This window comes from Heterocephalus glaber, unplaced genomic scaffold, assembly GCF_053883595.1.
Source record: "Heterocephalus glaber isolate CG9 unplaced genomic scaffold, H.glaber_assembly_v1.0 deba00001442, whole genome shotgun sequence".
NCBI classification, from domain to species: Eukaryota; Metazoa; Chordata; class Mammalia; order Rodentia; family Bathyergidae; genus Heterocephalus; species Heterocephalus glaber.
The window spans coordinates 8,186,275-8,212,487 of record NW_028258296.1 but is presented as its reverse complement, the minus strand read 5'-3'; the positions used below and the strand labels follow the sequence as shown (position 1 = coordinate 8,212,487).

Genomic DNA, 26,213 nt, shown 5'->3' with positions numbered 1-26,213 from the left:
GGGATGAAATGAAATTAGAAAGCTGAAAACAGAGAGCAAATGTGACTTTAAACCAGGGGTCAGGAGCTGCGATGGCCAAAGTTTGCCAGAAAGTACCAAGGCTACCAGATGCTGAGAGATGAGAGCTTGGGGGGTCTAGGAGTGTGCTGTCTCCTTTAAATACCTCGTCTTCAAGAAATGAGGAGGGACTCTGCACCGGCAGGGAGAGGCGGGACTCGGGGTCTGTATGGTGTTTACGGTGCATCTGCTTTGTCCATCCTACCAGGTGCTTATGGTTCTCAGAAGAGAGACAAGAGCTGCAACAGGACCTTGAACATAGTAGGGCCTTGAACATTTGTAAAATAATGAATATAAATTCACCTCCCCCTTTACCAGTGAATCCTTCACAGATAAATATGACTGACCTATAAATGACATTTCCACTTTAAAACAAAGCACATCTCTTAACTCTTCCTCTAAGAAAAGCACTTAAACTGACGGCAAACGCGAAGTTTCTACAGGGAGAACATTTGCAGAAAGTGAAAAGTATCACAAAGCAGCGATGTTTAGAATGGGGGGGCCTTTTCCACCTGAACGGCAACATGTCATCTCCACCACAGTGTTTGAACTGTCACGGAGGGCCTGGGACTGGCTGGAGAGCTCCCAGGGTGAGAACAAAAAGGAATGCAAAGGAATGCACCGGTGGTGGAGCTAACCGCTAACCGGAGCAGAGGCTCTGATAAATGACTCTCCGGACAGAGCTCCTCCTGGACCGCTGGCTCTGGGGCACTTGGTGCAGGCTGGTAGCAAAAAGCAGTTAGACTCTGCCAGTCTCTCGCTTGCAAGGGTTCTACTGCACCATCCATTGAGCATTTGAATTGAAAATGAAATACAATTTAGACTTTGCATCAACTTGCAGAAACTTCCAAAGTTTTGTCTTAATTGAACCATTCCTAAAGTAACAAAATCTGCTATGATACATAGAGATGTATGCTCTTGATTTAAAATAATCCATTTAAATACTGGGTAGCAGTTTGTTCCTTCTTTGAAAATGAGCTTTTCCACCGAGTTTAAGTGCACTGAAAATAAATAGGGCTATGTTTGCCAGTACCAGTAGTTCTATTCAATGTGGCTTAGGAAAAAAAATTCTAAAATTATCCAGATGACATTCTTAATCAAAGAACAAAAAAACTGCATAGTAATCGTGCCAGGATTTCCCCTTGCTTATTTGTAAAAGAGAAGTCTTAAGAAATGCTACCTATAGGTGATAAAGATTTTTGATGTAAAAAAAGATTTTTGAAGTACTTTTTTTCTCTTTATTGAAGAAAATCAAAAGGGGCTTTTTTGCTGCTTTGGATTTTAATGGCAGATCTATTTATTTATTTAATTTGTTTTCCTTATTTCTGAAGGGCAGCATTAGTAATGTGATTAAAAACAAAGCTCTTACAACCACATAGACTAAATTAAACTTGAGATACAATGCTTATGTTTCTGTTTTTCACATCTATAAATTGTGATTGTGAGGAGCACAAAAATTTATACACACAAAATTCTTAGAATAGTACTTAAGTATAAGAAGCCTATGTACAAATCAGCTATCCACATGACTTTGTTCTAGACTGAAGAACTCCTCAATCAGGCAATTACTCCTTTAGCTATACATTTCCGTGAGAGCACATTGATATTAAGCCTTTGTATGCACTGGGGCTCATTCTCAGTGCCTTCATATTGCAGAAGTTTCATAAATAAATGAAGATGAGTTGTTTTTATTTTTGTAAAGCATTTATTTGAAAAGTGTTATTGTACGTGTGCTATTTCAACTATAGAGAATTGGAATTAGCACAGGCTGTGTGGACAGCAGGTGTGGAACCTTCAGCCCACAGCCAGCCTGCACTCAGTTTAATGTCATTCAGCCAGAAGGATGGGCACCAAGCACTGGTGTGGCCATGCATGCCTTCTGCTGTGAAATGCAAGAGGGGTTTGCACCTTTTGGAGAGTTACCCAGTAAACATATAAGCTGGGCTCTTTCCAATCCACCTCACTCCCACCATTATTCGCAGTCTCCATTTGGCCTTTCAATAATTGTCTTCCTGTGGCTCAAAAACACTGGCAAGCATGTCAGTGTGTGCATGTGCCTGTGTGTGTTTGTGTCGTTGGCTTCTTATACACGTATGCACAGTGCATTTGGATTATGGGCGCATCTCTCATTGTTTATTCTGTTGCTTTTGTTGGTCAACGTATGGCTCTTTTCATGTCTCGGTCTCATGAAATTCTGGGATGTCGGAATTAAAATGGCATACTGAATACTTTATTGCTTACTGAATTTACTTACCAGAACTCCTTATTTAACAGATATTTAACTATTTGCTATATACTCAGAGATAGAGAATTTGCTTTCTTCTTTCATTTTTAAAAGTTACCAGAAATGTTACACATCCTCATTAACTAAAACAGAGGTAGCAATTCCTATACTTTTTAACCTACTGATTTATTGCACATAGTCAACTCTCCATAGAAAAAAACAAGGGATGTCCTGCTTGCTCTAAGCACAAAATAAGAAATTAGTGTTGAAAGAATATATTAGACATGTATTTCCAAATAGATTAGACTTGTGTTAATGCAGGTAAATGCAAATCCACAATAGCAGTGAATTTAATTAATTAACCTTACATCAAAGGATTTCCTTCTTCAGAATACAGAAAGAACGAGGACAGCGGTCTATCTTATTGGCATGGTTATTGACTCAAGATGCTTGTGCCTTCTGGTTCAAAGGTTTGTCTTCTTTTACTCTGCCAGAGAACCTTGTAGTGTGGGCCATGCAGGAATCTGCAAAGAAGACAGTGTATGAAATTAGTCTCAGATGAATACCCAACTATGTACGTGTGCCAATATGCCTACAGCCTCTCAAAACGGGAGAATGAGAGGACTGACCTTTTTAAATGAGCTAACAGAGTAACCACCAGTTACTCAGGCAGTGAGCTTATGTAGGCCTCAAAAGTGGGAGTAAGAGCAGTATGACAAGAAACCAATGAGACAGGACTTCAACATGGCTGCTGTACAGGCTTCCTGCTCCCTTTCTGGCATTTCTTTGATATGTGCTTTTCAAAGCAGGTGCTATTCTTATTGCAATCACATTGTCACACTCCGTTATGAGGAAGCAATTAAGCCCGTAATAAGTTAAGAGGTGATGTTTTGTGCGTTTTTTTTTTAAATCTCACACAACCGTTGATTTGTTAGCTTTTGAAAACAGATAGGAATTTTTCAATTACACCCTGCAAAATGCCTTTTGTCATTCTGAGTGTTTGAAAAGCAAATGTATCTTGGATCCAGTGCTTTTGTGTTTACAAATCTGGATATGATTTAGTAAGCTTTAAAGAGATAGGAAGCACATAGTAAGGAAATCAGATTTACATAATTTTCTGCTTGCTTACAGAACACAGCAGTTGAGATTATCTTGTACATTTGGAAAGAATGTTTTAATATGATAAGATGAAATACCACCTACAGTACATTTGATCTTGCTAGTTTGACTTCTTAAAATAAATTATGAGTTGATTCATCAGAGCGACTTTTAACATAAATTGCTGTTATAATGTAAAGAAGCAATTCTAAGGGAGACTGCTTTTTTACCTCATCTACATAAAAAGATTTAGGTTATTTCCACATTTATTCTTGCCTCTGTGCAGTTTATTTGCTGTAACTTTACATGGCAGGAACAACAAAATCCATGCTTTGTTCATTCCATCCATTCTTCTATTCATACATGATAAGTAGCAAAGAGCAGCTTAAATGGAGAAATGAAAAGTAAAATGAAAGTAAAAGAAATACGTCAACTTGAGTTTTTGCATATAAAAAGGGGTTTTAGGGGAATATATGTGTGTCCTGTCTCCCCTACTAGAAACACAGTTAGATTGTGACCTTGGGGAAATAAGATGAGGTGAGGGCTTTACTCTGCTGCCACACTGTGTGTGTATGTGTTGTATGTATCCATGTAGCCTCCATAGTTGCTGTAAATAATGAATATTCTTGTCCAAACATCTTTTAGCTGTGGGAGTGTGATCGTTAGGAAAAGACGAGGTAGTGCTAAACCAAAGGACCCAAAGGACCCTCTTATACAATCATGAGCCTGGGGGAAATGTTTGATGTTTTTCTGCCCTGACTTTTGCTTTATGTATTGTGAGCATTATGCTTGACTAAGCTTTCTGTCACTGTCTCTAAATTCTATTTGTACAAGTTTGCCATGGTGGCTATTTTCTGTATCATCTGTATTTATTATCTGACCACAAACGAGTTAGAAAAATGAACATGATTATAGGCTGACTAGGATTAATTATTCACCGACAAGTGTTTCAATTTTTTTTTTACATTAAAAAGGTGGGGCCAGGTGCACCCGGGTCCTCTGGTCAAGCTTGCTTGCTAAGTTCTTTACAGAGATTATATATATGAATGTATTACCTCATTCAGCACACAGCATGGAATTGGAGTCATCTTGGATTTATAAGTAGCTCATGATCATTTCCTTTCAACTCAGTAGAGCAATAGGACCAACCCCCTGGAGTCTCTGATTGCAGCCTTTGTTTTTATTATTTTCATAGGTGGGGAAAGGTTTGTAGAAAAAATCAGTAATAGATATAGCACAAGATTATAGAATGTCTCCAAAACAAAATCTTGACTTAAAGATCGACAAATAGGTTCACAAGGAGATTTATTTGAAGCTATATGAAATCGTGCCCTGCCAAACTTGCTATGCTTCAAGGCCTCCTGATTGGGAGGAACTTCTGAGAACCGTGAAGCCCACTGTGAACACATCCTTCTCCAGCCAAGACCACTTACTGCGTGTGCTGCTCATTTGATCCTTAGCCATTTTATCTGTACGTCTTTTTGTTTTCAATTTCTAACTTTTGTCTCTTTAACTGTTGCATTGCCTTTCAACACTTCATGTGACATGCTCCAGCATGAGAGGAGGCTATTGATTTGTACTTGTTTCCCACTGTCGAAACAATTACCAAGAATGGAGGTGCTGAAATCAGCACAAAATTATTAGCTCACAGTTGTGTGAGTCTGGTATGTCAGCCAACCTGTGTTCTTGCCTACAGACTCAGGGAAGAGACCCTTTCAAGCTCACTCAGGTAGCTGCAGGATCCAGTTCCTCGTGACTGTAGGTCTGATGTCCTCATTTCCTTGCTGCTGTCAGAGGGAGGGTGCTTCTGCCTCTAAGTCACCTGTGTCCCTTAATGCATGGCCCCCTTGGGCCATAAGCCAACAGAGCAAAACCCCTCTGGCTTTTAGTCTCTGACTTCTTTTGCCACAAGAGGAGATAGCTGCCTGCTTGTAAAAGAGCTCCTGTGACCAGGTTAGGCCCATGTAACCATCTTCATATTTTAAGGTCAACTAATTTAGGACTTTAATTATTTCTGCAACACCTTTCACAGATGCCTTATTAGGGTTTGGCTTAGTAACCAGGAAACAGGAATCCTGGCAGAGGTGAGACATGTTTAGAATCCTCCCAATCATACACTCCGTGATGTATTATTCCCTGTGACACTCAGACAGCTTACACACAGGTAGATTCTACACAATAATTTCTTAAAGGAACTCGCAAATTCATAAATCAGTGAATGATAAAAGAAACACTTTTAGAAGTCAGCTATCTCACCATACAAATTACTAATAGATAAGTGTCAGCCTCCGGAGAAAGATACTTTTATTTTCTCTAAATTAATTTTGGGTCATTACACTTCACCTTATATCAGTGATTGAGTTGATTCATCATGTAAGCTCTTGCCATTCATGGGTAAGAACTTGTTTAGCAAATGACAATAAATTTCAGAGTCTCTTCCCCCTGTAAAGTCTCAATTAAGCAACTGAGAATTAAGCCCTGCAATCAAATAGTGTGTATAAACTGATTTGTACATTATAAAGCAAATTCACAAATATTATCTCCTCTTACACAATAATCCAAGGATATTATTAACCCCATCATATGGACAGAAATTTAAGACTCATGCTACTTTAAGTACTTTAAGTATTTTGTTTTTCTAAATTCTTTATACTAAAATTTTCTAAAAGCAATTACCTTTGAAAAAGAAGAGGCTCGGGCACTGATTATAAGGACAACCACCAATTTCAGTGAAGAATGTTTTTAAACCTTCTTTACATGCCTTGCTCAAATGTTTGTTATTATAACGTATAGCTATTATACTCTGACTTAACACAGAAAATGCATCTCAGGAATTAAATAGTAAGTTGTCTGTATCAAGTAGAAGGGTCCAGTTTTTTCAATATTTCTTCTAACCATCTGGAAAAGGACCTACCTACCAACAAAATGATGAAAAGGTACAATCTTCAAAGAAACACTTATACAATACTTATGTCTCTAACTGGCCCCTAAGAAATATAGTGACACATATTTTTTTCTTCTAGAATTATGGAGTTTTTCCATATTTTAAAATGAGTTTTTTTAATCTATTCTTTTCATAATCAAGATATTAAACCATAGTTATCTTATTTGGTCAAAATGTCTTGTCCATACCTTAAAAACTAACCAGAAAACATTCAGTGGCGCAAGATGTATTTTAAGAAGAGTTTTCAAAGAACAACTGGAATAGTATATTCATTGAATTTAGTAAACATACCTGGGAATAAGAAAGTAAAATGTCCAGTATGAAGAGATGCTTTGCAGGTCTCCAAAATAAGTCCACTTGTAGTTTTGGTAAAGCTTTCAGTCAGAGGGTTACCCTAGGCCACTCCTTCTCCCAGTATTGTTCAAGTTTCAGTATCTTTTTCAACGTCCACTGTAATTCTCAGCCACTCCCTTTCACTTACAAAATCCTTCCCATATTATCCTCATGTCATATTTCAATTCACTGTCAACAAACAATAACACAAGGCCTTTCACAAGTTATTTTCTTGCAGCTGCTAAGCCCAGATTTCATCTGTGGCAGTTTTCATAGTACTATAAGTAACTTTGGCCTTGACCTAGGCCTTTGTCTTTAGCATTCAACTGTGAGATTGCACAGGAATTGTCACCTTGTTCCTCAAAGGATAAAAATGGCATTATGGCAATCTTAAATAAGAAAACATTCACACAAAAACCATTACGACAAATTGAAGAATAGTGAACTAGTCAATTTGTGCATTTCATTGAACATTCTAAGCCATACAAATTTGAATGAAGCTTTCAATACACAAATAAGCCAATTCTGTAACAATAGACATCACCATTGCCTATTAGACATTATGCACGGTACAGCCAGCTGCAGCAAAGAGAAGGGGGAATTGGGATTTGTTTTCAATGTTAAATTGAAATCCAAAAAATTATTGTTGTTCCTCTGTAATAAACAGGGATGCTACTTAATGAAAACCTCTATTTGTATTATTGGTGAGGGTTTTTATTTTGTTCCCAATTCAGACATGTGGGTACAGCTGCTCTATTACTCACAAGACTAGGTATTTGCCATAATGTTTAAACTTTGCAAAAGATCATCTTGCTCCTGTGAAGACTATCAGAAGAATAGTTTTAAAATAGAGACAAAAATGATCTAGTAAAGAGATTTACAGAATACCAGTAGCCAAATACACAGTGCTTTTTGTATCCTTTTTATGTCCCTTTGTCTTCAGGGGAAGAGAAATGTAACAATGAGATATTAACATTTAACATGAGGAAACCCAAAAATAATCATCTGCCTTTTCTAATTTTAGGATTTGAAACCATGCAACCAAGTACACTTGTGCAGCCCAAGACATTTTATAATGACGTTTCAAAGAATACACAAAAATGTATGGCTATTTCATCTACATCGTGAACAAGAACTTACAGGGCGTTGTAGACATTCTTTTTGACAATTAGAATGATGTCAAATGCCCCTATTAGTTGTGATTATAGTTAAGTTTAGTGTGAAATGGAAAGTGTATATTAGAACACATGCATTTGAGTGTTGCTCTCTGATCTCATTGGCAATTATTCTTAGATACTGGTGCACTAGGAGGCAGAAAAGTTACTGCAATAAAAACAAACTGATGCATTTATTATTTTTAAACTATAGCTTTGCTCTCTAGGAATGTATGGTTCCCTTAATCCCTTTTCCATTATTCAAGTTTTTAAGTCCTGACCTCAAATATGAATAATAAACTGAAATTACTCCTTCACTTGAACAAAAAAACATTGTTTCATGCTGAGATGTTCTGAATGCTGATTTTCTGATTTCATGTGTACCTTTGCAAAATGAAGGTATCAAGACATAGTCTAGATATATGCAGAATTTATAGAAACTTTTTTTTTATTCTAGGCAATGCTCTTCCTATACAAATAAAGTCATTATTCATAACAAATTTCCAATAAACAAGTATTGAATAATCATAAATATTTGATCAAGATATGTTTATTGTTTCGTACACTTGAGACACTAAAAAAGCCCAACTTCAGTACACTGAGGAGATGTAAATAAAGCATACATTGACTGTACATCTTGGAAATTATTTCCCAATTTGACACTTCAAAGTATAATGATAGCACTTCCACCATGTACATAGAAGAAGCTCATTATTTTATTGGTTGAAATGCTTACAGAGGTGTTTAACTGTTGGATATTTTCCTGGACTATGAAAGTATTTTGATCATATTAGATTTAGAAATATTTCAAGATTATCTTTGGTACATTTAATATTAATAAGTAGTAAGAGTTATAAAAGACTGAAACAAGATAGTAACTTAATATAGGCAGTACAATATGCTGGAAAAGGCACTAAACTCAAAGTCTAGGCACTGTCCTACATTCTCTGCATAGTTTTTCCTTCTCAAAGTTTCAGTCTCTTCTGGCTTTAAAATGATGTAAGCCTAGAAAGTGTTTCTCTAACAATATTTCCGATTTAGCACTATTTTGACAAAGGAGAATGGATTCTTTCAAAGTTTCTTTTAACCCTGGAATTCCAATAATACATGATTTAATGAAAATCATTTCTTTTCTTCTTTATTTCAATGACTATAAAGTAAAACTCAAGGACTAATCTTATTCATTTTTGTGTGCCTAGTACCAAGTACAATGTCTAACACATGGTAGGTGTTTAAAAAGCGTTTGTTGAATAAATAATAAGATTGCTTCTATAAAAATCAGTTAATCCTAAATTACAATTTTCTGACTTAAGTCTAAGAGATCAATTTTTCCACTTCTAGGTTTAAATGTATATGTTTAGGTTAAGGATAATGGAAAATACTACTAAAGTAGAAGCATCACTCAATAAGACAAAGACTGGGCTGGGGATTTAGCTCAGTGGTTCCGGCACCTGCCTTGCGAGCACAGGGACCTGATTTCAATCCCTGGTACCAGAAATAAATAAATAAATAAATAAATAAGACAAAGACTTTGCTATACAAAAAGACAAAGCTTTTGCTAGTGTTCTGCAGCAAAAAGGAATAGTGAATACATAATTTAATGCTGATACCCTGGAATATTTATTAATGCAGGAAGTGCTATTTGTGTTATAGTCAAAATCATTTTCAAAAAGTAAAGTTCATGCCCAAATTTGAATATGCATAAAAATGAGTCAAATGTGAAGTGTTTTGAAGCAAAAAAAATTTTTTAAATACTATATTATCTTTCTCTAGTCAATACAATGACTAGTGTCTAAAGAAATGTTGTACAACTTATCATCTCTAGCTTTTGGAAGAAAGGTACTAAATATCCTTAAAAATCAGTGTCAGGTTGCAGAATGTGATCAGTGGTAGGTTCACTATGCAAATTTAATCTTTTTTTCCTTTTATCCATTGGACTAGAATTCCCTAATATCTAATTTTTGTGCACATCTCCCCAAATTCCTTTCATAATGATTGTATTTCCCCCCCCCCTTTTTTTTTTCATTTTACAAGTTGGATCACCATAGGCAGAAAGAGAGCCCTGAAGAAAGAACATTTCAAGGTTGTATAGGAAAGGAGCATTTTATAGTTGAAGTACTAATAAAAAATATAAGAACCAAGAGTGTCTTTAAATATTTAAGAAATACAACAGGAGACAGGACTTTCATTAGACACTGTTGCTGGTATAGCAAAAGCCAAAATGATGATATTGTAAAACAGTGGGTGATATTCCTGGGATAAAATCTATGAGAAAAAAAAAGATTTAATTAAGATATTAAGATGGCTTTTCATTATTAAGAATATGTGCCAGCTAACAAAATTATTAATGCAGACCTCATAAAAATGATGCATCAGGGCCGGGGATTTAGCTCAGTGGTTCCAGCGCCTGCCTCACAAGTGCAAGGTCCAGAGTTCGATCCCTGGTACCAAAAAAAAAAAAAAATGATGCATCGGAGAAAACTATCATAAGCAAAAAAAATGGTGGCAAGAAGATTGGATAATTATTTGCTTTTGATTGATTGATTTATCCAAAATTAATTTATTGCATACCATATACAAAGCACCATGTACTATAAAGAAATATGAAGTTGTATTAGATACAATATTCACCATCTACTCATTTTTATTTTTTATAAAAGAGCATTGTCATTACTCAGCTGCCCCTAAAATGATTAACTTGTTTATAAGCCGTTATTCTGGAAAGGAATTTCAAGAAAAACTAGTGGGCAATCGGACTGTCAAATAGAGAAAGAATACAAGCCCATCTGGAAATGTTGAGATGTTGACCAGTCCTTGCCTGGTAACCTTGCTGCCTTCTACTGGGGACCCAGTGAAGAACTCTGTGGAATCCACTTCACAATTGTTTGCTCTTCACATAGCTGGTTGTCATAGCAACAGGTAAAATAAGGAGCAGATGTGGGGCTAAACACAAACAGTGTGCAAAACCAGTGTACTTTGCAAATTTATCTCATGTAGAGATAAAAAAGAGCAATTATTCATTAAGTCTTATTATATGCAGTCACTGTGCTAGCCACTTGGGAAGAGGAAAAGAAAAGAAAAGAAAAATGAAAAATTGTGATCGCTGCCTTTTAGGAACCCACAGCCTGGGTAACAGCCAAGTAATGCCCAAGAGAGAGGTCTGAATCATAATGGGGCCTCCAGAGAGAGGCCAAGCAAGGTATTCTTGAGGTAACCACAAAGTGGCTTCCTAAGGAGTGTGTCAGACAGAAGCTAGAGAATTGGGAAGCAGTGGGAGGTGAATCTAAGAAGAAGAAACATGGATTACAAACCCAAAGTTTTACAGGACAAGGCTTAGAGCATTATAATCTACTTAGATTAATTAGATACAAAAACTATAACCCTGCACATAGACTAGTACACTAGGAACAGGTGTTCAGTATGCACCTGTAGGTACTCATGGGTTATGAGTTTAGCGCAGGGCTTTTCTGATCTACACCTTTAGAGCTATGCCTTAGAAGGAGCATACTGTGGTGTGATTCATTGTCTCAAATTCATAGAACTTTTACTCACATGACTTCATTTTAATAACTAGGTATTTCTTCTTGGGTCAAGGGAGGATTTTAGATTGGCACTTTTTGTATAGGTATGAATACATTTTGAGATCTATAATGCACACTTGTCAAGCCTGTATTAAGTATTTTCCTTGGTTGTCTCATTTATTTATTGAAACAACACCGAAAAGAAGATAATTGTATCTCCTTAGTCCAGCTGAGAAAACTGAAGTGCTGAAGTGCTATGTTGGTGCAGAGTATGTTTGATTGTGAGAAATCCAGTCTCCGTACGTTAGTAACACATTCAAATAGAAATCACAGACAAAATTGATTTCTTAACAACTCTGGTGCATGTACAAGTCTGTGTATTTATGGCATGATGTCTTTAGAAACAGCCAAGATAACAAGATGTTCCTTTTCAGTAAGATGGAAGCAGTGTTACTCTACAATGGTAGTCAGTGTTATTTAGTCTTGAATTTTTGGTTAATGATATTGTCTTCCTTTGAGTGTTCCTTTTTTTTACCTTGGGTTTTATGGTAAAGCTTCATTAAAAATGCAGAAATTAAAAGACTGCATCTATAATTTAGTTCTCCATAATGGATATTTGATTATACCAACCCCTTGATCAAATGCTATTAGTGATACAAAAATAAATTAAGTACAACCCTTGCTTTAAAGAAACTTAGACTCTATTAAAAGATATGTACCTGGAGTACTAAAGCATAGGCCACAGCGCGATTAGCAGCCACATTCCACCTGGGCTGCTAGATGGGAATGGAAGCACAGAGAACGGTAAGCTTGAGCTCTGGTTTTGTGTTTGCATCGCTCAAAACCCACCAGCCGAATATACCTGGAAAACTAAAGGGCTGCATCAGAACCCTTAGAGTTCCGACAGGTTCTAACTTTCTGTGTAGCTTCTCTATTTCAACACACGCAGACCATAGAGGCCGGAAGTCCCGGCAGCCGAAAACAAAGTGTGCGCAAATGTACCAAAGCAGGAAAGGCCTGGCCAGGGCGAGACTGGAGAGCCCCCTCTGAGTGTGAGCCGCATGCACACTGTGGCGGAGGACAGAGGCGCTGGGGCTGGGCATGCAGCTGGAGGAAGTCTGACAGGACGTGCCGAATTCGACACAGAGTCATCTGAATGTTTTAAAGATTTTTAATAGGCAACATGTAACGGCAACAAACAGCAAAGCATCGAGTGACTGATAAGAACCTAATGAAGGGCCCCAACCTAAGGAAATCAGAACCTCAGGGTGGGAGAACCACTGGTCTGCATTGCATTCGAAAAGAAAAAGAAATGGACAGTAAACAGAGTATTCCAAAAATCAAGAGGTAATCAAACATTATGAAACTCTTGATCCTTAATGCTGAAAGAACAGTGTCGAAGCAGAACTGAAAATGAGCTGGTGTGGTGTTACCTTCCTAACACAAAAGATAAGAAGGATACAGTTTAATAAACAAGGCAGTGTGATTGTCAAAGCTCCAAGTATAGACACCCTGTATAAAAACGTAAATAATTTCACACCCACATAACCACGTAGATAGAGTCTGAAAAACCCTTCAACTTGTAAAACTCTTTGCCGGTTTCTAATTTCTCCCATTTTTTACCGCACTAGCAGTGTCACAGTGAAGATACAGCTGGTGGCAGTGACTATTAGTGACCTTAAGAATACAGCTGCGTTTCTATTTTTATTTCTGTAAAAATCCTTTTTTCTTCAGCTAGTTGATGCCTTCAAGACCAAAACAAAAATCTATGTAGTAAAGTCACTTTGTATTGTATTTTTTGTGTATATATACATATTTCACAAAATAAAGACTGTGTTTTAAAACATACATACACACATCTACCCACACCTCAAAATATGTAAGGACTCTTATTTAAAAGTCCATTTGCATCCCCAACCTAGGATGGATAACTGGACAATAATACCAAGTTCAAAGATACATTTAGAGTTATACAAAATCACCAGAATTGACAACATACTTCAAAATAGAGGTAGTATATTCATGTTAGTTACTTCTGCTTTATAGAAATACAGTAATCAAAAGAAAATCCAGCATATTGAGAAGATATTGATGAGCAATTCAAGCTTTAAAACTTTCATGACTGTCAAGGATAGAAAAAAAGCAGCAGAACTTGTCTCTATTTGGGTGGATTCGTTTTTATTCTCCCTTCCCCAAATTAGAGGTAATGCTATTTACAGATGTGGGGACTCGTTTCTGAACATGGGTAATAACAGAGGCAAATGTGTGTTTAAAATTTCTAATGAAATTGTTGCTGAGTAGATGAGATGGTGGACCATGAACTCTGGCAAAACTGTTATTCAGCAAGCAGAATGTGATTCAAGGACAGAGGCCGCGCAGAGAAATAGCTTAGTAGTCACTACCATCAAGCTGCCAGGGAAATTCCACTGGTCAGTGAGAGAAAGGAGTACTGTGATTTCCCTACCCATTCTCTTTGTTATAACACAAAATAGAGGGACTTTCTGTGAGAAAGTATTATTTAATGTTTTATGCTTTTAAAAGCTCAGCCTATCAAAGATGTTGGAGTTTCCAGCCATTCAGTCTTCTATCAAATTAAAAATAATGATCTAAATCATTAAAATAAGTATCTAAATATAGATTTTTCTGTAGCCTTAGACCTCTAAGTCCAGAAAAGTACACAAAGTTCTTTTGCTAGTCTAATTGCTTCTAAAGAAAAGGAGAAGAAGGCAGGAAGGAATTTGCAGCCACATATTTAAGTCTTACCTTCTCTGCCTTAAATGCCAGAGACACTGTGGTAGGGGCTCACACTTAGAGCCTACCAGACTGAGAGCTGCTCAAAAAGTAGATCAGAATATGTTCATCTCTCTGTATCCCAGGAAACAGCATACAGCACAATAAAGATGTGTTGAGTGAAAAAACAAACTGCTCCACCACACTGACCTGTGCCAGGTGGGCACGGTTCTTCAACCCCAGAGTCGAGACAAAGAAGAGAACCCCAGAGGCCTATGACATAGGAACATGCAGCATCCACCCAGACAGCGTTTTCTCCACAGAAGCCAATGTACCACCAGTGTGAGGTGGCACATGAGAACTGGTTTGTCTCTGCTATATCTGAGCTACAGTATCTTGGCATCTTAGAATGAGGACTATGTCACACAAGAAGTAACAAAGAGGAATAATGAGATTAATCACCTGAGTGATGAGTCCTCCCTGATTCTTTCAGACACTACAATCAGAAGTTATATATCCAGTTACAAAGCATATCCCCTTTGCTTCTCTTTTCTCTTAAACTCCACCCACTGTTTAGGTAGAATAAAGTGACTCCAAAAAGTACAGTATAATCAGAGTGTCCCAATATCCCCTCCCCTGCTGATTGTGTAGAAGGTTAGATATTCCTTAAAAGACGATTAAATTATCTTATGAGCAAAATCCTCCCACACCAAATGCTGAAATAGGGTCACACCATCAATGAGATCTAATTAAATAGTACATAATTTTTCACTAGACTAATATGTTCTCTATTTTGAGTGCATATTAGTCACTCTCTTTTGCATGAAACCTAAGTTGGGTACAAATCATTCATTTCCTTTAAGGTATAAACCTCCTTAGGAAAATGTAAGTTGAGGCCAGTTTTGTCTTGGGGAGGCAGAATTAATGTAGCTCAAGTACCTACCTAAGACTGTGACAGGAATCTTAACAATATGACACAAAGCTAGTTTAGTTAAAGTTTGAATAATTTAAAGAAATTGCCTAGGCGAGTAATTGGTATTGTACCAAAACTAAATATTTCACAGTTACATTTGCTCTTGCCTAAAAATAAAAACTAGAGCAATACAAGGGAAAACTGCCAAGACTGAAAATAATATACAGCAGCTGTAAGTAGTTGGGAGTGATAATCATAATTAGACAACATGTAAGATATGTGTTGAAACCCCCAGCTCGGATCTTCCTGTTGACAACTGGGAGAAATCCCAAAGGCTTAGACTTGCCATCTAGCCTGAACACTTCTGCTTTATGCCTGAGAAAAGGCCTCCAGAACCAAACTTGGCATTAAGTGACCCATGACACCACTCTCTCAATGCCATGTGTCGCGCTGGCTTTGTCTTGTTGGCAAAGGAGGAAGAGAGAAGCAAAGAAAGAGGCCACACTCCCTGACTTCAAGGAGACTGCAAGCCAGAGGAGACTAGCCAATTATCTAGCAATAAAAGGGATTTTATAAAATCCTTCCAAAGCAGCCAAGAAAATGCAGGGGAACTGATATTTTTTAAGCCAAAATGGAAGGCATTTTTGGAAGTCCAGAGAAACATTTTCAAGGTGTTGATGCTTTTGCTGAGTCTTGAAGCCAGTTCTCATAATATCTGTCAGTTGCTTAATTTTTTAACATCAAATAATCTATTGGGATTTTAGATGCGAAGCAAATCGAATTGACTCGAATAGTGCTGAGATCCTTAAATGTAATGCCATTAACCCTGTTCTCTAAATGGTTCAGTTCAAACATACATACAAACTACATTCAATGAATGCCAATCGATGACAATAAAGTCATAGAATGAAGGTAAACAATAGCAAAGACTAGTGTACAGCCATTTTACAAATTAAGATATATGTACTAAAGTACATATACTATGTCACTGAGTTTCCTGAAACAATAAAAATAAAAAATAAAAACAAATAGCGACTGTTGCCTGAAATTTTGCCCTGCCATAGCTTCTCAGCTAGCCCTAATATGCCTGTGTGTTCTCCTTGTAGCTAAATATGTCCCATGTTCTATATTTGTGTTTATTTGTACCCCCTACTAGAGTGAACTCTTTTTGAAGGAGAAGATTGTATTTTATTTATCTTTTCTTGCCTGTTGTTTAAGTCAGCCCCTGTGTACATAAAAGACATCCAGAATATAGTTAAGGAATCACGAATAATATCCAACTTGCTCATAAGTATCCAACCTCATATTCCTTTGACTAACTTTGCCCTTTGTTTTTCGGCTTATTGACTATTCATAATTATTTTGCAGTCCATTGCCTTTAATAATTGCTGGTTAACAATTGCAGCAACCAATTCAAAAATAAGATTCATAAACAAGCATCAATTTGTGGCATTAGTGATAAAGTATGCTATTTTAATGGTACAGTAATTGTAATTTGTAAATATGTTATTGATAATGCCTTTATTATATTTAAGACAGTAAGAGACAAAGTAGAAGAGATAGACATATTGGGAAAAAACATGGCATTAAGGGTAAATGAGAAAGGAGTATATAAGGGCATGTATGGAATTCAATAACAAAAAGACCTATCTATCTTATTAACCACTGCATTGCCAGGACTTAACATAGGATTTGGTGTCTAGTTCTATAAAAAATTGTTGAATGAAATATTAAAAATTTAGTATCTTATTTTATGTAGAGCTTCATATCATCAGCAAATAATGACAGTTTAACTTCTTCGTTTCCTATCTTTATTTCTTTTATTTCTTTCTCTTGTCTAATTGCTGTGGCTAATGTTTCCAGTTTATTTTTTCTAGGCTATATCCATGTACCTTGCTCCAGAAAGATTTTATAGGCTAGAAAAACACATTTTAATTACAAATAATTTATTTATTCAATTGAATCTTTCACTTAGGCCTTTCTTAAGCATCTACTATCTACCATACTCTGTGTCAAGAAAAACAAAGGCAATAAGACATTACCTGGCATTAGAAATAGATATGTAAACAAATATTTGCAATGTAGCATGCTAATGCTAAAATGAAGGAATAATATCATTTACTAATGACACAAAAGGGATCCTGAGCTCAGCTTGTAGGAAAAGGAGAAGGGATTCAGGAAAGGTAGCTCTAACATGCATTTTTAAAGATAGCTGTGTTCTGAGGTCATCAAGACTCCATCCATCCACTTATATGCTACTCAATGTGTCATGGTAACAAAATAGCCTTACTTTATAACCTGAGCTTTAAAATTTTTCTTATCTATAAAACTTTCTGTGCTTGTCTATTATTTTCCTTTACTATTATACTAGTTTTATCACACTCAAGATCCCTGTTTAGAAAAAAAAAACAAAACACTGCTCTGAAACAGTTGCTATTTCCATGGTCATACACCAACTAAATACTCATTTACATTTTAAAAATATCCTTCTATGTTTTCATGGAGAGAAAAGAAGGAATCTTAACAATGCTAACAATGCAGCAACCAGTTTCTAGTATTTATAGATTCTTTAGAGAACAGATATTGAAATCCTATCTATTCAGCAAAAGATTTATTTTCCTCATCACTTTTTCACTTTAAAACTCATATCTGATACATACAGATGTGTTAAATAGCTGATTATACTGTGTTTAGTAAAAAGTAGGAGCTTCAGCACTAGGACTCTACTTACCTGGAATCAACAATTCCCTGTCAGGGGATCTTCCCACTAGCAGAGGCCAATGCATCTTTCATCCTCTTTAATTTCTTAGAGGTAGAAACAACACAAGCAGTTCTTCCTGCTACAAGGTAACATAGCCATTTGTGAAAGTCCCATTGAAAACCTCCTGCCCTACTGGTAATTCAAACACAATGCAAGTAAAACTGGTCCTACCTTGGAGTTATGGGTTTAGGGGTGAACCTGCACATTTCTTTATTAGATTCCACAACTTCTACACGCAAATTGTGCTTAAAATCAGGGTTAATTAACCAAAGCAGTTAAAACAATGTGGGTGGATTTTTTTTGTTATTTCTGTTGTTATTATTATTGTGGCAAATGAGAATTAGTCCTGAGCAAGTCTGGGCGTGTCTGAGACATTCATATAGAATACAATATAGGGCCAGGGATTTAGCTCAGTGGTTTTGCCGCCTGCCCCCGGTACCAAAGAAAAAAACCCAATATAATCCACGCACAAGGAAGCAACAGCGCTCCTGTGAAATGAAGTAGAATCCACTCTGTGGCCTCCGACCATAGATCCAACTTAATGCACCCTTAGATGTGTTGGGAAAGCTCAACCTGGCTTTTAGGCAAACCCCAGCTGAGCTTCTCCATGTGTAAAACTTTGGTCTTTCTGATGCAGATGTTCCAAATTCCTCAAAATCTGCTTCAGCATAGAAACCTAAACACCATTCATTACGATGGAAATCATCCTCCTGCCTGGAGTCTGAGTCTCGATTCCTTCTACTTCAGGCCTCAAACTTGGTCTGACAAGACTGAGCTAGATTTAGATCCTAGATTTTGGCCTACTCTCTCCTCTCCTCCTGCCTTTGAATGTTATTTCCTCTATCCAAATGGTCCTTCCTTTCATTAAACTCTGTTCCCTTGCCCAAGCACATTTAAACACACAATTCTTCTACGCCACTCCAGCTGGCACATGCAAGTCTAATATTCTTAGGATTGTATCAGAATTGTTCCCACCCCCAGCCCCTCACACACACCAGTGCTTGGATGGGAGAAACTCTTTTTTGCTGTTCTGATGTTCAGTGCAGTATTTGGCTGGCAAGAAAGATTTACAAGTCTACGCATGAATGAATATTGTCCACAAATGTACATATTTACCATTCACATAGAGGAACAGGAATGTTAGGGGCTGTTTATTGACTACCTAGCATGTGTCAGTCTACTGTGTTGGATGTGCTCCGTCTCCAGTTCTTGTAACAGGTTGGGGGGGTGCATTATACTATTCTTGTTTCTGTTTTGCCCTTGAGAAACTGAAGCTCGGAGAGGTTAGTCAAATGGGCCACACATTCTCATAGAGCAGAATCAGTTGTGGACCTAATTCTGCCTGACCCCTAAGCCTGTGAGCTCCACAGTACACCTAGCTGCCTTTTGATTATTGTTACGATGCTGAAAGACACAAATTAGATTTTGATTGAATCTTTTCCTTTTCTTTCCAGCTCCAAGTACAGCCCAGTATGGAATTACCGGGAGCGCTGACGTTCTTTTCTCCTGCTGGTACCTTGTGTTGACACTGTCCCCTTTCACCAGCATATTCTACCTGAAGAATGCCATTCTACAATAAATTTAAAGACCCATAAAAGGCTTTTAAGGATTCTCTGAAAGTGCTGATGGCTGGATCCAATCTGGTACAGTTTGTTAAAAGCAGCGTGGGATATAATCAGCAGTGCTTACATGGGGTTGATCGCCTTCTGTAGAATTGCTCATTATGTAAATACTTTAATTCTACTCTTTTTTTGATTAGCTACATTACCTTGTGAAGCAGTACACATTGTCCTTTTTTTTAAGACGTGAAAGCTCTGAAATTACTTTTAGAGGATATTAATTGTGATTTCATGTTTGTAATCTACAACTTTTCAAAAGCATTCAGTCATGGTCTGCTAGGTTGCAGGCTGTAGTTTACAAAAACGAATATTGCAGTGAATACGTGATTCTTTAAGGCTGCAATACAAGCATTTTGTTCCCTGTTTCAATAAGAGTCAATCCACATTTACAAAGATGCATTTCTTTCTTTTTTGATAAAAAGCAAATAATATTGCCTTCAGATCATTTCTTCAAGATATAACACATATCTAGATTTTTCTGCTCGCATGATATTCAGGTTTCAGGAATGAACCTTGTAATATAACTGGCTGTGCAGCCCCACTTCTTTTTCCTGTCAGTTCAGCATGGGTGTGCCTTCATAAAATAATATTTTTCTCTTTCTCTCCAACTCCTACAAAATGTTTTGCTAAATCTTACAATTTGGAAGCAAAACTAAACCGTAAGGATAGAGTTAAACACAACCCTATCTCTAAAGAGACACTGGACTATTCCTTTGTTAACCGGTGGGGTTTGAGAATTTTGCCCCAGAATAACTCAGTTTTTGTGATGAAAAGTAATCTCACAACATAGGAAAGTAAATGTACTACATGAGGTTTTTTTGTTAGTTAACACGATATGTTACATCCATAGTGGGAAATAATTCCCACTGAAAATGACAGCATAGCTTTCTCAAGGGTTTGCCTTGCGAGATAGAGTCTTTCTCTTTCACTGTTCCAAGCCAACATTTTAAGAGGGTTTGTGAAAAAGGACAAAAAGTCCTATCACCTAATATCATATGACTTGGTAAGTGCTCACGATTAATTTGGTTTCATTATAGATAAGAAAGTATGACAGAGGGCCGGGGATTTAGCTCAGTGGTTCTGCCACCTGCTTCACAAGCGGAAGACCCCGAGTTCAATCCCTGATACCAAAAAAAGAAAAAAAAAAAAGTATGACAGACACAGTGCTCCTGCAGACAGGAGCATTTTGCATATTTTCTGTCTAACAATATCACTGAGTTGATAGTCCAGATGCATGCTACAAGGAATTCCAAAATATAACAAATATTTCACATTAGTATTCATCAGCTCAATCCCTGAGGTAACTGATTCTTCCATGAAAACTTTTCTCAATAGCTCAAATAAGTGAAGCCCCCAAAATTACCATGCTCTATATTTTCTCACGTGATATTATATATAAAATGATCAAACAAAGATACCAGGGATGACACCATCTTAAGATCTATTAATTATTAAACCATTGTGAGTATTCAAAAGTTTTTCTACTTTAAAAATGATGACCACATTTTTGAAGGAAAATGCTGTTAGTCTAACTATTATATTACAGGAATAGGCTGATGGTTTCGCTCTTTCCCAAAGAAAGGCCACAGCCTTGAAAGCCATTTTACAGGTTGGATGAAGTTTCCAATTTTAGCACACCTATATTTCTACAAACAATCACCTTTTGTAAGTCCATACCAACAATAAAGATTCTACTAACAAAGTTAGATACAAAACATTTTACAGAGGTTATACATGTTCAAGATGCCTATACTTTGCCCTAAAAGGAATGGCTTAAAAATTGTGATCTTTTTATTCGAATAAAATATAAAGATGACATACACCATAAATCTGTTTTAATTAGAAAAATGAATCATAAATGAGGGAACATAAATACACAGTCTTCCCACAAAATGGCAATAATATGACATAATGCTATTAAATTTGCTAGCTGTAATAAATTTAGGACATTTTGACTGATTTATTAAAATGGGTTCTTAAAAATATGGCATTGAAATTTATTATGTATTTGTCATTCAAAACTATATTCTTTGTGGAATTGGTGAGTAAACTACAAAATATTTTCTTTGTATTGCAGCTTTAAAGTGGCACACTCCATAATAATCTACTTACTAGAAATAGTGGTGCTACCACAAAAGTGTTAACCATCTGTACCATCGTTTGGGAGAAAGAAACAGATCAAGAATGCATATTATACAGTGACCATTTTCCTAGAGTTAAAAATACCTCCTCTTTGTATGGTTTGTAGGGTACATGTGAGGTAAATTGAGGTATAAACTATGGATGAACCAAATAATTAGTTCAAAGTGTTGTCATGATTCCGAATTTGTGGAGTCCGGTGTTTTTCCCATAGGACGTGAGAAGTACAGTCATAGCTCAGTAGCTATATGTATTTGCCTTTATGTTAGAAGAGACTTTCTTGAGTGACATTTTTAAATAGAGGAGGTATTATGTTTTTCTGTATCACAGCAGCATTCCTAGTCTTTAGGCCCCTGGACACAGTGAAATCATGAGTATTTATGAGTTCAGTATTGTTCAAATAAGACTACAGTATTTGCTTTTTGTGTGAATGTATTGCATATAATGTTCAAGTAGATGATTTTACATTTATGGGACACATGAAATGTCTGATTACTCCATTTTATCAGTCCTGACTGTACAAGATTGTTGCAGTTTCAGAAGAGCAGTTTTATAACATTGATTTATCCTTCAATCTATGACAATTTTTTTAGCTATTCATTTCAGCATTATCTTTTCCACAAGTTCCATTTGTGGGATTCTTTTTGTTGCCCCTAAATTTTTTTCAAAGAAAGAGAAATGGAAAATAAAAAGCAGTTGTGAGAGCAGAGAGAAAACATAAAGACAGAAAAGGAGGCAAAAAGAGAGGAAAAAAAAAAGGAAGAAAAGAAGGAAGGAGGTAAGATAGAAATAAGGAAGGATGAGAGGGAGGGAAGAATCAGAAGATTAGGGTAGTTAACTTGTTCATTTGCATTCTCAGTTTAAATGCAGGTGGTGTAATTATGTTTTACAATGATCTCATCCCAAGCATAAGTCCTGTTACGCCATTAAATTCCTATTATGCAGCAATTATATAATGAAAAGTACTGCCCAAGTTATAATATCATGTGTTTTTTGAGACACTAAGATTTGAGAGAATTTCAAACATAAAGCCACTTTTGGGGGGTTTATACCTTAGCTGAAAAATTAATGCTTCATCATAACATTTAAGCTATATCTAGAAAGTAGACTGGAGAACTAAGAAAATTACCCAGATAATTCAGGACGCAAAATATATATATAGTTAAAGACCCCTATGTGTGAAGCCAGAAAACTCTGAGAAACTGAATTATCAAAGCCAATCATCTATATTGAGCAAATTATTGAATAATTGTTAATTTATCCATTGTGCTTAGCTTTGTGACACAGCCAAAAGTTACCTATTTAACCTTTTCAATAAAAAATTGTTTTTTGAAATCCAGAAATGATTTAAAAGAGGTCAGGTTTTTAACTATTTATTGAAGTATGTGGATGTACAGTATTTCAATAGATATGAATATGAATAAATGGTATGCCTTAAGATCCTTTGAATATGTATTTACTTTAAAGACTGGAAAAAGCTCTTCCTGTCTTTTAGTAAAACATCCATATTTCATAATCTGATGTAAAATATGTTGTACTGTTTCCAATAGGTGAATATAAAGTCAGTTTATCAATTAAAATATGTATTTGACTCATTTAAAAAATATATTGGTATAAGAAAAATAGGAAATAATTAACTAAACATACTCCTGCTATTCCCTCTTCCATTTTCTGCTCTGTTCATTGTATCCATGCACATCTTTCTGGTGCTGCAAAGCAAGATGGGGAAAAAATTTTTGAAGCTCTAGTTTCAAAGAGTTCCACTGTTGCTGATTCCCAAAAGGTTTGAAAATCTGCATTACACCTAGCCAGAAAGAACTGTCCTGGAGATACCTGATTATCAAATATTTATAATTTTTATTGCTGAAATGCAGCAGAGTTAACAAAAAAGACTGATGATAGATTCCTGACGATCTGAGAGGCTGATCAACTAAAAACTCCAATGCCTGCAGAAGCCAGGTAGAGCATAATTTCTTAAGAGAACTAGGTGTAAAGCAAGGAGGAGAGTGAGACTCCCACATGGTGTTCAGATGCAATTTCTTTAAAAATGCATTACTTTCCAAATAAAACGCTTAATGGGCTGAGAGCTCTTAGTTTGAGAGCACTGCAATATACACATGGGAGTTCGTTCCAAATGAATGATTTAAGCCCTTTTCTTCCAAATCTTTCCATTGAAAATAGCCAACCAGATAAACAGGAACAATGTGGTAGATCAAACAAAACAAGAAACCATGAAAAAGAGCATGATTGGTTTAATGAGTTATCTGACATATGAATGTTATTGCTATTCTGGGAAAGCCACATACACCAAAACTCCCTCCTACAAGAAGTGGAAACACACAAACATGTCTGAATTTCCCACTGCCTCGTTCTTTCTGCTTTTTCAAATTCTGTCATGAACATAATGGAAAGAGAGCATCAAGTACCAGACCTGGAAAGCTAGCTCACGCAACACGATGAGTTTTTCTCAGAACATAATAGGTCAAAACATAAACACTTTGAAAAGACATGCGGGAATTCAGAAAATAATTACTTACTTCTATTTGTTAGAAAGAGAGGTAGGGATATAAGAGAAGATTTTCCAAGAAAAACACATTCCAAATAGGAGAGTTTGATCAAAGTCCCAGAGACTCGATGGGCTGCCCTTGACATTCACCTACAGTTTTGTGGAATAACTTTAAAGGAGCAGAAAATATTTAGGAATTGATATCTCTAGTAGAAAGAGGAAAACCTAGCAAGCTAATCAAATAAATTCTTCTTAGTCTTCCCGGAGAGGAAAATAAAGGGACAGTTTCATTCTGTTCCTACAAGCATCACCCAGTCTTCCTAAGGCCAGACCAAATTCTCCCTGGCCTTCCATCCGACAGAGGTCTCTACATCCAAGAAAGATGGGGCACCTGGCATTACCCTTGAAGTGCTCCAACTCTTCCACCTGGCATCCCATCATGGCAAAACGCTTGGCAGACATTGTCATTTCAACTTTCACAACTCTTTAAAGTTGAAAATATTATTATTGTCACATATTAATAATAAAAATGAGATTCAGAAATTTTAACTCACTTCCTGGAGACACTTCTACTCAGTGGAGTACTGGAGCCAAGTGTGAAATGTGAAAATACTCTCCATTTCTTCCAATTCTTATTACTCTGCTTAGAAATAGGAACAGGTTGTTATCAGAGTTACCTCACAAATGTCTATATGTATATATAGCTACTTATAAATAAATAGTTTTGCATCATCTATCTATCTATCTATATCTTTCGTTCATCTCCCTCCCTTTATTTTCCAATGCCTCCAGAGAGTATGAGCTTTAAAATTAAATCTCGTTGAAGTTTTGAGAATGTAGAATGTATAGTGCAATTAGCTTTGGACACAGCCTTTAGTTATATTAGACCCAACACACCAAATGAAGTATCTTGCCATAAACATGTATCTTCTTTATATGCAGCATTTTGCAAAAGACCTGCCAAATTTTGGATAATCTGTTAGGACTCTGCCTCAGACACCTGTGAACAACAGAATTCTTAGGGAACTAGTGACAGAATATATGTTCATGAACCCTTCTGTTTGAAGTTGCCAATAGAATACTGGTTTTAACCTTGAAAGATGTTGTTAGAGCCAATTCATATCAAAATACTAATTATGTATACATCTTTTTGTTCTGGAATAATCAGCAAGAGAATCTCCAATTCTCATTGTAGAAACTAAATTATATATGACCTAAGAAATGCATTTGTATTTTGTTGTCAAAATATAATGCAAATCCTGTCGACATCACCTTTTAGTTTGAAGAATTTGGAAAATGTGACTTTCATACTTTTATAAAATGAGCACATTAATTCACTAATAAAGGCCCTGGTACAGTGTTATAATTAAATAAAGGGAAAATCCAAAGAACACACACATTTATATATATCTAGAATATTAAATTTAATATGCTAATTGAGGCTAACCCAGCTTTCTCCAGAGTGAGGAAGAGAATTCAGTTGAAATTTTAACCACAAGAATTTATTTCTATGTTATAAACAAAAACTACTTTTCCTTAGCATCACTTATCTACAACTTGGAAGAGTTCAAATACAATGAAAGATACAGAGACCCCATAAAAGCAGATTCAGGTACCCTGAAATGGTATGTTCTGTATAATCTCTGGTTCTTTATTATAGCAAAAATTTTGCCCTGAGATTACAAAAAATAAAAATTTTAAAGAGTTAAACAAATTACTAGCCTTTTGATCTTTGATAATATAAGATCCATTTAAATAACTAAAAAATTAAATTGTTTATGCCTTATATTCTACATTATTTATAGTCTACTTATTTTCTCCTTTATTTCACAAACCATCACTCATTAGTCTGAAACCCATAGAAAGGGAAGTAAAACAAAGCATAACAGCCACCTTGATTTAAGAACCTACCCTACTAAAAAATTAATGTATTTTAGACACTTGTTAAACAACTTAATGAGACTCTTTGTTGTGTGATGGAAACATTTAATTCATGGAATAGTAGGGATTACACATCAATAACAAGAAAAATGAAATAACAGTGAGATACCACTGTTTCATCAAGCGAATACAATGGAAATGGTAAGAACATTGTAAGAAATCATAGCGAGAGTTGAATGGTCTGCTTCCAGTTAATGAGCCCAGGCCTACCACAAATTTTGGTGGGGTAGGAACTATTAGAGTAAGTATGACTCATTAGGCTTTCAAAGTTTT

The 26,213-nt window shown here is 36.1% G+C and overlaps 1 protein-coding gene across 2 annotated transcripts in view; it reads left to right on the top strand.

Annotated features, from left to right (window-relative positions):
* Negr1 (neuronal growth regulator 1) overlaps nt 1-22,931 on the top strand; it is an 813,948-nt gene extending 791,017 nt beyond the window's left edge. For both annotated transcript variants that reach the window (XM_004841441.4, XM_087212675.1), the window contains one exon: nt 19,190-22,931. In XM_004841441.4, the coding sequence (XP_004841498.2) occupies nt 19,190-19,314 (125 nt within the window). In that variant the 3' untranslated portion in view covers nt 19,315-22,931. The remainder of the gene's footprint in view (nt 1-19,189) is intronic.
* The last annotated feature ends 3,282 nt before the right edge of the window (nt 22,932-26,213 follow it).